This window comes from Stegodyphus dumicola, chromosome 3, assembly GCF_044657685.1.
Source record: "Stegodyphus dumicola isolate Sdum_Otavi_A_Nest chromosome 3, ASM4465768v1".
NCBI lineage: Eukaryota > Metazoa > Arthropoda > Arachnida > Araneae > Eresidae > Stegodyphus > Stegodyphus dumicola.
This window is the reverse complement of record NC_140770.1, coordinates 9,529,898-9,542,880: the sequence shown is the minus strand read 5'-3', so window position 1 is coordinate 9,542,880 and position 12,983 is coordinate 9,529,898. Positions and strand designations below refer to the sequence as shown.

At 35.5% G+C, this 12,983-nt stretch overlaps 1 protein-coding gene across 1 annotated transcript in view; it reads left to right on the top strand.

The window, feature by feature from the left end:
- The window catches only part of LOC118196411 (uncharacterized), a 211,885-nt gene that overhangs the window by 164,657 nt on the left and 34,245 nt on the right, over window positions 1-12,983 (top strand). The window contains exon 2 of the mRNA XM_085812557.1: window positions 4,323-4,456. Within this exon, the coding sequence (XP_085668683.1) occupies window positions 4,323-4,456 (134 nt within the window). The remainder of the gene's footprint in view (window positions 1-4,322; window positions 4,457-12,983) is intronic.

The window sequence follows — 12,983 nt, the reverse complement described above, 5'->3', positions numbered from 1 at the left end:
ATATTTACAAATATTTACAACAATACTGAATGAATTAATTTAGAATTCAAACAACAAAAATCAGCGTTACATTTGCAAATATTCACGGTGAAAGTTTGCAAATATAACACTGATTTTTGTTGTTTGAATTCTAAATTAATACTTGTTTGGTGTGTTATTTTATCTTAATTACTGAATGAATTGCCAATTTGCAATGCTTGCCATTAAATCAGTTCTGTTTTCGTGCTTGTTTGTAACATTTTTCTCTACCCCGATTTACTCCTCTACTGATATTGTATACAACCCCGCTTTAATTCTAGTAATTTTTATTTTTCGGGTAATTTTCTTTTTTCCCAAACAGCGTTAGCTCAGTAGGACTATCATTAATTTCGTTTCACCATTTTGTGGCGTTTCAGCATAAACGGCGTTTAGAGTTAAAGAGATTAAATTGCGATGAATCTGCATAAATGTACTTGTATGTATGATTTTTCGCAGTGAAAAAGCATCGATTCTATATCTTCAGATGGTTTTCCTGGGTTTAGAATTGGAATGATCTTTGCCTTTAGAGAGTTTGCTCGGAGATTGAGCTTTACTTACTGTAAATCATTAATGACTCCTCAATGACTACCTTCTTAATTTCTGAAAACTTCGCGCGAGATAATCCTCCAGCATTCCACTGAAGGATAGAAACACAAAAGCTCTTTGTTCTGTTTAGAGCTTATAAGGTATTTTTCCCGCCTTCTTCGCAAACCTTCGTGGTGTGGTGGTCTGCACGTTGGGCGCGTATTCCAGAGGTCCGGGGTTCGATCCCCGGCGAAAGTGTTTGCTAATTTTTCATCTCTCCGGCTTCCAAAAATACCTAAAAATAAACTATGACAATGACTCTACAAGTGGCGCCCGAACTAAAAGGGTTGTGGATGATGATTCTCCGCACCCAGGGTTTGGCGATTAGGTCCCCTAAAACCCTAGTCACCCTTTAGAAAGGGGAGTATATAAGGTATTTCTCCCACTTCCCTAGCGTGCCTTCGTGGTGTAACGGTAGCACGCTGGGCCGGTATTCCAGAGGTCCGTGATTCGATTCCTGGCGAAGGCGGTTGCATATTTTTCATCTTTTCTGCTTCCAATTAACCTAATGTCTCTACACTGGCGCCCGAACTGAAAGAATGTTGGATGATGATTCTCCTCACCCAGGATTTGGCGATTGGATCCCCTATAACCCCAGTCGTCCTTTAAAAGGGGGAGTATATAAGGTATTTCTCCCGCCTTCTTCGCATCCTTCATGGTGGGGTAGTCTGCACGCTGGGTGCGTATTCCAGAGGTCCACGGTTCGGTTCCCGGCGAAGGCGTCGCTCATTTTTCATCTTTCCTGCTTCCAAATTACCCAATGTCTCTACAAGCTGATTTGTAATCTGCTGTGTTCTGCGAAAGCATAAAAAGCAATAAACTGTCCTCTGGTGTGATGTTGAAATCGGAAATCTTTCAAATTTTCTTACTTATGCGAGACATTAGGACATTTTGAAAGCCAGAGAGATGAAATATTAGCAACCGCCTTCGCCGGGAATCGAACCACGGACCTCTGGAATACCGGCCCAGCGTGCAGAACCACTACACCACGAAGGCACGCTAGGAAAGTGGGAGAAATACCTTATAGTTTAATACATTGTAAGACATTGGGAGTACACTCAGGCCCTCCTGGCCACGAAGTCGCCTCATGGTAAAATAAAATTGACCCCAAAAAAGAACATCAGATACAAAATAAATAATACATAATACAAAATATAAATAAGATACAAATAATACTCAAATATAAAATAAAAATAGGAAAAAACATATAGCAAGCACTCACGAACACACAAACAAAAATTAACACAAAGGACAACATCAGATCAGGATTCCAATTACACCTCGATTTGCATTAATAAGTTTTAGGACATCTTGTGCAAATGATATAAAAGCCTTGATATCAAAATTATCAATATATATAGCATTATCAATTTTGTAAAGCTTCCTCTTGATCGGCGAAAATAGGACGGTCCTCCACAAAATGTTTCGCGTCTCCAATGGCATTACAAGAACCACAAAGTTCATTATTTTGTAAGTTGAGTCTCTTAAGGGGACTCATACACCTTAAAACCCATAAGATGTTCGAATAGGTGACTGTTGCAAGAATTATTATGTAGTCAGCTGTAAAAAGTTGGTAAGGGGACTCATACACCTTAAAACCCATTAGATGTTCGAATAGGTGACTGTTGCAAGAATTGGGATAACTTATTTATTTTAAAAGCAATAACTACCAACTTTTTACAGCTGACTGCATGATATAGCTGCTTTCTGAAATAGTCATCAGAAAGTTTGTGTTGCCACAAATATTTTTAGAATTTAATCCGCTTTGTGACAACATTTTTCGTCCTGTTTCCAACTTGCGAGCACAGTTTAAGACATTCTGTTGCATAATTTAATTCCATATTTAATATATAGCTTTTATAACATTTAGAAACTACTGTGAACCTAAAATTCTAAAAATTTCACGTTAAATTTTCATTTTATTTTATGTTGCGTTTATAAAATGCATTTTATTAAAAAAATTTGTAATGTTTTCGTGCATAAAATTTTTCATTATTAAAATATTCATCAGATTGTTGGTTCCGTTAGAAAATAGTGCCCATATAAAGAATTCCATCTAATTTCAAGTGTGTACCATTAGCCATTTTTAAAATATCATGCGCGCAAGGTGGAAACATGGCGAAATATTTTGTCACAAAGAGAATTAAATTACAAAAATATTTGTGGCAACACAAACTTTCTGGTTACTAGTTTCCAAAGCAGCTATATTATGCAGTCAGCTGTAAAACGTTGGAAGTAATTGCTTTTAAAATAAATAAAATATCCCAATTCTTGCAACAGCCACATATTCGAAGATCATGAGGGGTTTAAGGTGTATGAGTCCCCTTAAAATAATAGCGAAATCTCCCGTGGTAAGAATTTAGTTTAAATCAGTATTGTTAAATATAGGCATTTTGTTAGAAATTCTGATAATTTTCATGTATCCTTTATTTTTTGGTGAATTTTCTCATAGGATTTTCCGTTTGTGAATGTAGACTTTCTTCATAGTGTGTAATAGCCATCCGTTTATATCCTGAAATTTGAATAAAGGGGAGATGCATATTGGAGGCTGCATCCTTGGCCACACAGTTGACCCTCTCGTTTCTAATATGCCCCACATCAGTTTTGACCCAGTGCAGTTTTACATCTAAATACCCATTCAAAGTCTGTAAACAGTTTTTGATTTTCAAGATGATAGGATTGGCGTTGTCTGGGCGGGGGAGAGATTGAAGCTGCAATCTGTAAATATTAATCACATTTCGCAAAGCAACGCATCTTTCTTATGCGTATATATATAAATACTAGAAAGCCTGGCGGTCATACGAAATGACCGCTCTTGTAGATATTATAAATTCTAATTAAAATTATTTGTGCAAAGATGTCTGCTAATTTAAACTGAATTACCCAGGGCAGGCGGCGAAGACTCCCTTTTCTTACTGCCCGACAGGGTTTCCCCTTCCACTTGCTTATTGCTTAAAGTAGAGTGCAATGAAGGAAACCACTGGCGGTACATTTCTTAGGAACCACCGCTAGCTCAATAAATAAAGGTGATTTAAATAATAAAATTTTAATTCCCATGTCAAAGATCTCTTTGTACACATCATTTCTTGTGTAGATCTTTTCATCATTTTTAAGCTCAACTTGCAGAAGACCATCCCTTATTTTTAATTTTACGTCCTTTCTTTCACGAACTCTTGAACAGGCAACATAAAGTTGACCGTGTGCAAACGCAGGCTCAGGTAAAAAAATGCCAACACGCTTAAGCGTTTGGCCCTGAGCTTTATTGATGTAAGGAGAGGCAAGTTTTACAGGAAATTGAAACGGCAACCCTGTGCCGTAGAAACTTCACCTCACTGGCTAGTACAGTTACGCAAGCAACCAAAAAACTATCGGCGACAAACAGACACTTAAGCCGCATATAATAAAGATATTTATTTATTTCATTTTATTTTTTTTTTCATCTTTGTCGGTTTTTGCCGGTTGCATATTTCCGAATTCTGTTATATATAGATGTTCAATTTATTTCTTAAATGTTAAATGCACGTACTCTTGTATTTTTAATTTTTCCGCCTTAGCTTTCTCATAATATTCGTGACGCGCTGCACTCCACGGGGAATAAAACAATTTACAGTTGCGCAAGCAACCAATATACTATCGGCGACAAACACTTAAGTTATATAAGATACGTTAAATGCATACGTTATTTTCGAAGTATTGCATGTGCATTTTTCTCTTTTCAGGTCCGATGTCCGAAGAGAAGGCGGCGGAGAAAATTCAGGCCTCCTTCCGCGGATATAAGACACGGAAATCCCTCAAAAATAATGGCGTACTTCCTGCCAAACCCGACGTGAAAGAAGGCAAACACAAGGAAGAGGTAAGATGGACAACTTTTATAATCTTCCTCAAATAAAGCAAAAAATTGTTATGAAGATGTATTATGTTATGCAATGAAAATTACTGTAATAATTTGAAGCCATTGTCGCTGCTGCAGACTCATTTGACTCGATGATGCTCGTGTTTAGTGTTAACATTCCGATACTGTTAACCAGAGAACAGGGGCTCCATTACCTAGCTGATGATGTCTGCCTTACACGGATTAAAGCCTCGGCCTCCAGAAGCTATTTATTATAACTAAGCAGAATAAGTTTACAGTGGCATACAAGGCCTTCAAGAACACAAGGACATAAGTAACATAGTCATTAATAGACCCTAAAGAAATCATGTTACAAGTAGTACTTATAGCATTCAAACAATAAACCGAGTATACTTTCATAATTTGTACTGAAAATACGAAATACTTTCAAAACTGAGTCCAACTAATTTAAATAAAAAGTATGGTACAAACAAAATAACATCCATTACTGCATTGTACACAATTAATATCAATTAGATTCACAAATTCAAGAAGAACCATTCAATTTAGAAAAAAAAATGCATAAAGATAAACTGAGACAATAATAAACTGCCAAATAAAATTTCTTCATATGAATTCAGAATTAAGAACCGATAACTTTGATAACTGAACAATATTATCATAAAATACACTGAACCTGAGATATTATTACAATACAAAACATAAACTTGGTTTAAAAACAAAACCACTCCAAGTAATATAAAAACTCTACATCAGGTTTGCTGGCAACGCGATAGAAATACAGTACAAGAATAATGCCAACATAAAGATATGAAAAATTTCCAATTCAAAAACCACATTCAACATTCCGATACTCTTATCACACTTTGTAGGGTTTGTCTCTTTTATTCCACATAAACTAAATTACATTCTTCAATAAGCCTGGCGAATTCTCGCACGGGCGTGAATAAATACCAGCACAGAAGAAGGTGAAAGTATTCTTTATTAAATTCAAAATAGTTAACAGAAGAGCACGATCTTCGTGCGTTACAATGAATGGCACCCCTCTTTTTCTTTTCACCATCGGCGGAACAGCTGGCCCACTGGGTTAGGTGCTTTTTACAATGGCACCGTGGAACATGCGGGGAAACTGAATAGTAGAACATAATTCAGGGTCAAAAATCTAAAATAAGTAGGGCTCGATAGCACGCAAGTTACGCCTAACAGGTTGACTCACAAAAACATAACAGGCGTCATGATAATCCGAAATGGCCAAGAGGCTCACTGGCAGCAAGGAAACGTGCGCTTGGCTAGCGAAACACGCTCTGAATAAACTCAGAGATTCACCCTTTTAAATACGCACTTCACTTAACTTTACATCCTGGTGAGAAAATGTGAGGGGAAATTGAGAAGTTCAGTAAAGGTATCAAACTTAAGGGGACTCATACACCTTAAACACCTCATGATCTTCGAATATGTGACTGTTGCAAGAACTGGGATATTTTATTTATTTTAAAAGCAATTACTTCCAACTTTTTACAGCTGACTGCATAATATAGCTGCTTTGGAAACTAGTAACCAGAAAGTTTGTGTTGCCACAGATATTTTTGTAATTTAATTCTTATTGTGACAAAATATTTCGCCATGTTTCCACCTTGCGAGCATGATATTTTAAAAATGGCTAATGGTACACACTTGAAATTGAATGGAATTCTTTATAGGGGCACTATTTTCTAACTGAACCAACAATCTGATGAATACTTTAATACTGAAAAATTTTATGGACTAAAACATTACAAATGTTTTTAATAAAATGCATTTTATAAACGCAACTCAAAATCAAATGAAAATTTAACGTGAAATTTTTAGAATTTTAGGTTCACAGTAGTTTCCAAATGTTATAAAAGCTATATATTAAATATGGAATTAAATTCTGAAACAGAATGTTTTAAACTGTGCGCGCAAGTTGGAAACATCGCGAAAAATGTTTTCACAAAGCGGATTAAATTATAAAAATATTTGTGGCAACACAAACTTTCTGATTTACTATTTCAGAAAGCAGCTATATCATGTAATCAGCTGTAAAAAGTTGGCAGTAATTGCTTTTAAAATAAATAAGTTATCCTAATTCTTGCAATAGTCACCTATTCGAACATCTTATGGGTTTTAAGGTGTATGAGTTCCCTTAAAATAAATTTGTTATGTAAAATAAGGAAAACCCTGTCATGTACTGTCAAATACTGTCAAAGTCCCGCCAGTTTTTATACAAAAACATGGATGATACATAACTTATTATGATCAACATTATGGTTAATATTATTAAGTATTAAAAAATAATTTTTAACTGAAAGAAAGATGACAAATAAGGTCAAAAAAGATTATAAAAATTGCCAAGTGGGAGGAAATGTAGCCAACTAAGCTGACATATAAGTCGACAACAAATTGTTTTTCGATTTTCGACCACTTAAAGAGTCCACCACCTTACTACTTACGCAACAGAGCAACCTTACTTTAGGTTAGATTTTGAAAAATTGAACGGATTTTGTGGATGACCAAACGTAAGTTCCTCTTCGTCAGGAGTGTAAAACATTTCTCCGCGAATTTGTTTTTCGCTCTCGCCGTTAACAAAAGAAAAAAAAATCACCCGAAAAGATCTACGCCAAAAAAATACGCTGCCCGTGCTTACAGACGTCAAGCAACACACACACAAAAAAGTCAAAATGGATATGGGAACGGTTAAATTATTAAACTTCATTATTTAATTTCTTCAAATATAATGCAGGACTCTTAACATTTGGTGCCAACACTTTGAAAAGTGAAACGGACATTTATAGTGATTCAACGCAAAATCGCAAAACGAAAACAATAGTCCTTCAGTGACAAAGCTCCTTTGGACTAATAAAAGCACTTCTTGTGTTTGACAGTATCAACTCGAAGACAGTAACAACTTTAGGACTCGTGGCGATGTTATAGTAACAGTCAAATTAACTAACAAATTCTAACTGAAGTAACAGTCAAATTCTAATTTAAAACTAATCCTAGTAATGAAAGACTAAGCAATTGACTTTAAATTCTAAGTTGGCTCAGATCATCCTCTCCGGCGAGACAATTAAATGTCAGCAGCAAACACGCAAAGCTGAAGAATTTGATACCAGAGCAAGCCCACGAAATTATTATGGCTAAAAGGCAAGCTTTGCTCCTGTTGTTGGCAAGAGCCTTGGGTACCATACGGGTGACTATACGACTTTGTTCAGTTCCGCTCAAATTCTGAAAGAGAGCGGTCCGAAGGTCTCCCACCCCTCTTCCTCTACCAGCAACCTCTCGAGAGAACTTTCAGCTCGCCACATATTTAGATTGCTCCATGCCTCGCAGACAATACATTTACAAACATCCATGCCTTCTCCGGAATTCGAACCCGCGCCTTTCGGTACGTCAGTCAAAGGTATTAACCACTATCCCAATTGAGCGACACGCCTGCCTTACTATCCAAAACCTTCGACTTAAATGCTGTCTGACTCATTTACATTTATGGTGAGGAAACGGGAAAGAGACGGTACAGTAAATGTTTAAATCATAAAAACGGGTTAATTAAAATAATAATAACTTTGCAAATTTACTCTAAAATAAGTAATTTTTATGTGTGAAATCAAAATTTTATTTTATACGCCCCAAGTTTTTCTTTCTAATTTTTTAAGGGGACTCATATACACCTTAAACCCCTCATGATCTTCGAAAATGTGACTATTGCAAGAATTAGGATATTTTACTTATTTTAAAAGCAATTACTTCCAACGTTTTACAGCTCACTACATAATATAGCTGCTTTGGAAAATAGTAAACAGAAAGTTTGTGTTGCCACAAATATTTTTGTAATTTAATTCTCTTTGTGACAAAATATTTCGCCATGTTTCCACCTTGCGCGCATGATATTTTAAAAATGGCTAATGGTACATACTTGAAATTTGACGCAATTCTTTATATGGGCATTATTTTCTACCTGAACCAACAATCTGATGAATATTTTAATACTGAAAAATTTTATGGACGAAAACATTAAAAATTTTGTTTTTATAAATACATTATAAAATACATTTTATAAACCTAACTCAAAATAAATTAAAAATTTAACATGAAAGTTTTAGAATTTTAGGTTCACAGTAGTTTCCAAATGTTATAAAAGCTATATATTAAATATGGAATTAAATTATGTAACAGAATGTTTTTAATTGTGCGCGCAAGTTGGAAACATGACGAAAAATATTGTCACAAAGCGGATTAAATTATAAAAATATTTGTGGCAACACAAACTTTCTGATGACTATTTCAGAAAGCAGCTATATTATGTAGTCAGCTGTAAAAAGTTGGAAGTTATTGCTTTTAAAATAAATAAGTTATCCCAATTCTTGCAACAGTCACCTATTCCAACATCTTATGGGTTTTAAGGTGTACGAGTCCCCTTAAATACTTACTCTTTAAACGCTCATTTATGTTTCCTAAAAGTAATAAGAATATGTATGGTATCCTGGTATGTATAGCTTCTTAAACTTCTAGAGACATTAAGTTATTTCGAAGCAAGAGACATGAAAAATGTTCAGTGTCCTCGACGGGACTCGGACCTTTCGAATAGGCGCCGAGCGTGCTGACCATTACACCATAAAGGCATGGTAAGAAGGCGGAAGCAATACCTTATATACTCCCCCTTTTAAAGGGCTACTGGAATGGACTGGAAAGTGGAGAATCATCATCCACCACATTTTTTTAGTTCATGCCCACTGTAGAAACTTTAGGTTATTTGGAAGCGGGCGAGGTGAAAAATGAGCAACGTCCTCCCCGAGCATCGAACCTTGGACCTCTCGAATATGCGCCGAGCTTGCTGACCATTACACCACGAAGGCATGCTAAGAAGCTGGAGAAATACCTTATAGGCTCAAAAATTAGAAATAAAAACTGATTATATTTAGATTTAGTAAAACCTAACACAATTCTCACGTACTGGGCCCGTAATGTAAACTAGCCGGCGAACTATCAAAAGGCACGTAATATACGGCCGAGCGTAACAGCAGGTTAAAGAGACTTAGCCTAAACGCGCAAGATTTAGAGAGACTTGGTCCCAGGATTCCTAGCTCTCTCTCTCACGAAGTAAGTTGAACCTTTCTTTAATACGACTTCTTCCTCATTTGCATACAACGCGGTTCTAAGATCTCGTTCTGGGAGTTGCAAGTTGAAATCATATCAGACACGAAAGGTTCACTAAATTAAAATAACTTATAAATTAAAAATATACCTTACGACAATACTTCCTTTAATTAAGACACAATAACACGCCGAATAAATACTAATTCAGAAGTTAAACAACAAAAATCAGCGTTATTTTGCAGCTGAGGATGGTGGTTCAGTAAAACCATTGAAATTAGTCCTGTGAAAATTTTGTAAATATAACGCTGATTTTTGTTGTTTAACTTCTGAATTAATACTTCCTTTACTCTGCACAAGGAAGTAATAATTATTATTACGATATTGTGAAGCTAGAATTTAAGCATAGTACTGTAAGGATTATGTTAATTTTATTAACAGTTAAATTTTTAAGTTAAAGTTCCTTTCCTGTCAAATTCTTAGCTTCAACTTACCGTCCAGAACGTAGTTTCGGAATCTTAATGAGGAGTTTATTTAATGAGGTTTGGTTTATTTAATGAGGAGGAGCGGTATTTAAACCACGACGTTACTTACAAAGTGAGAGAGAATCAGAGTTTCTGATTTACGCACGTCTGCCCTTTTGGCCACTCTCTCTCTCAAAGCTGTTATTACGCTCAGCCGTACTCAGGCCCTTGCTAAGCTTCAAATCACTCAGGCCCTTGCTAGTCAAATAAGTTAAGGGGCCAACTCGATTTGAATCTTGATAGCTTCGGCTATATTTCTTTAGTAAATCTTAGTTTTAGTTTAATTCTTAGTCTCTTAAGTTCAAGCCCAAGTGTCGGCTTTGTTTGTACACTCCCAGGCGGAGTTTTGTTCAATCTTATTGGAATAATAAAGGGTTAGTTACCCTTCTATCTTGTTGTTTCTTGTCACCCGAACTTAAGCGATTATTCGCTATCTAGTTCTTAAGACTCGTCACTTTCTACAGTAACTGAGATTTACACAGTGAAAGTCTTACAGTACAAAGAAAGAAACCAGGAACACGAATACGAAACTAGTTTTATGGTCGTCGAAAATCTTTTTAAACACCACGCATTTTTCGCGTGAGCTGGAATTAAAAATTACTAATTTCAAGCTCCCTGATAAGTAGTGCAATAAGTTGCAAATTTATTTAGTAGTCCAGGTTTTTGTAAATGATTTTGTGCGTCTGTGTGTGTCTTTTCTTGAAAGTATCATAATTGAGTCTGCTAAAAATGTTTCCTCGTGGGGGAGAACCGGTAATAAAAATTCTAGTGAACGATTAACACGCACGTGACATATATTTTTATTTTCTGAGCAAACAATTCATAACTTGACAGCACGGTAGCGCTAAGCACATAACAACGAATTATTGCAATTAACTGAGGCAGTGTTGTGGCAACCTACTTCCTGGAGCCTCTTTAACAATCCTTCATTATAGCGCGAGAAAGGGGTAAGATTAGAATTAAGCCAATGATATAATGTAGTAATTTCTACTTTCAGTTGAAAATATCCAGCTGCAGTCCGCTAGATAAATCAAATATTTATACTAGACGCCCTCAAACTACCAGCCTGCGGACCACATGCGGCCTCCCAAACAATTTTATGAAGCCCGCGAATCCGTTTGATGTATGTACAGAGGATGTTAACGCAATTTTATAATGATTTCAAGGCCGTTTAACTTACGTTTAAAATGTAAATAGTGTTTTTTTAGCCCAAAGGGCATTAGCCCAGAAGGGCTCAATTTCGTTTTGCCATTTTGCGTTGATTCACTACAAGCGTTATGTCATTTTTCAAATTGTTGCCACTAAATATTAACACCCTGTATTAAATTTAAAGAAATAAAATAATGAAGAATATGCGTAAATGTATGTATGTTTCTCTCGTTGCGATAAAACAACGGTACCTAGAGCCATCGAGTTTTGAATAACGTAATCTTCCACCGAATGTGGGCAACTAGAAGCCCTAATTTGGAATTTGAAATTTGTTTTATTATCGATTTCATATTTTGTAACACTTGAACGAAGTTTTTATTAACAAACTCGACGATTTCGAAGTGGCAACACTGTGTGGGAAAAAGAAAAAATTTTATCTCCAGGGTGCGAGACTTTCTATCGGAAGTTCTATAAGATAAGCTTGTTTTAAAATTATTTTTCTATATTGCTGTTGAATTGAATTTTATGGTTTAAGTTCAAAGAACATTTAATAAGAAAAGGTAACACGAAAAAAAGGTTTAAAAAAATTCCTTTGGACTTAATGTAAAATCTGAAAGATTTTAGATTTTTTTCGATCTGTTTCTGGCCTATAAGTGTTGCGTGCGTACGGGTTCGTTACGAAATGAATGCACAAGTTCGATGAAAAATGAAGAAAATTTATTATTATCACAACAAATATGATTAAATGTCCTCAAATAATCGTGCAGTATCACAATATATCACAGTAGTTATCTTTTAACTACTCAAACGTTCAATAGAACTTAATTCAAAACAGCTAAAGAAAGCTAATCCGCGAATTCGCTACAATCAACAAGAGCAGTTTTCTAAACAAACTCTTAAAACAACAAAAAGCTAGATAAAATCATTGACTGACTGAATTGAGAGGTTTTCCTCCTTTTCATAAGATTTTTAAATAGCGCGCGAGAACTTTCTCGAAATAAAAAAAAAAAAAAAGATATTTATTAAATGTTAAATGCACGCGCTCTTGTATTTTCAATTTCCGGCTTAGCTTTCTTTTAATATTCGTCACGCGCTGCACTGCGCGGGAAATAAAACCATTTAATTTACAATTCAACTAACATAAGCTATTTAAATACCAAATCCGTAACAAAGTCCCCATCGTGATTTCCATGATAGAAGGTTTTACGAATTTTGTACTTAGATAGGTAATTTTAGTAGAATTATAAGTAAAATTGTTGTAATTTTCTATGTAATGTAGCGCGAGATAAATTTTAAGACAAAGCTACACAGGAAACGTAAGAATACAGGGCCACGTCATTTCACACAATTTCGTCTCGGTAATTTAACGAGATATCGCCAAGCTGACAACGGTTTTGGCGACTTCTTTTGTCTCCAAATTTGGCGATAAATCACCAAAAGTCGCAAATTTAGACTTCACTTTGAGACATTTTGGTCCAGTCCCCATATCATCGTCATATGTATTAAAATTGAATGAACATATTATGTTCTTATTACTATGTTAGCTGTATCCGTAATTCCACCCTCGTAAGGCTTTCCAGTAATTTCGAGAAGCAGAAAGTACTAGAAATATCTCCCGACCGCATGAAAAATCTTAACAAACCTAACACTAAATTCTGAATCCTTTTTGAGATCTTTAGTCTTTCGCTTTTAGGCCAAAACGCATTAGCCCAGAAGGACTATTAATTTCAAAATGGCATTTT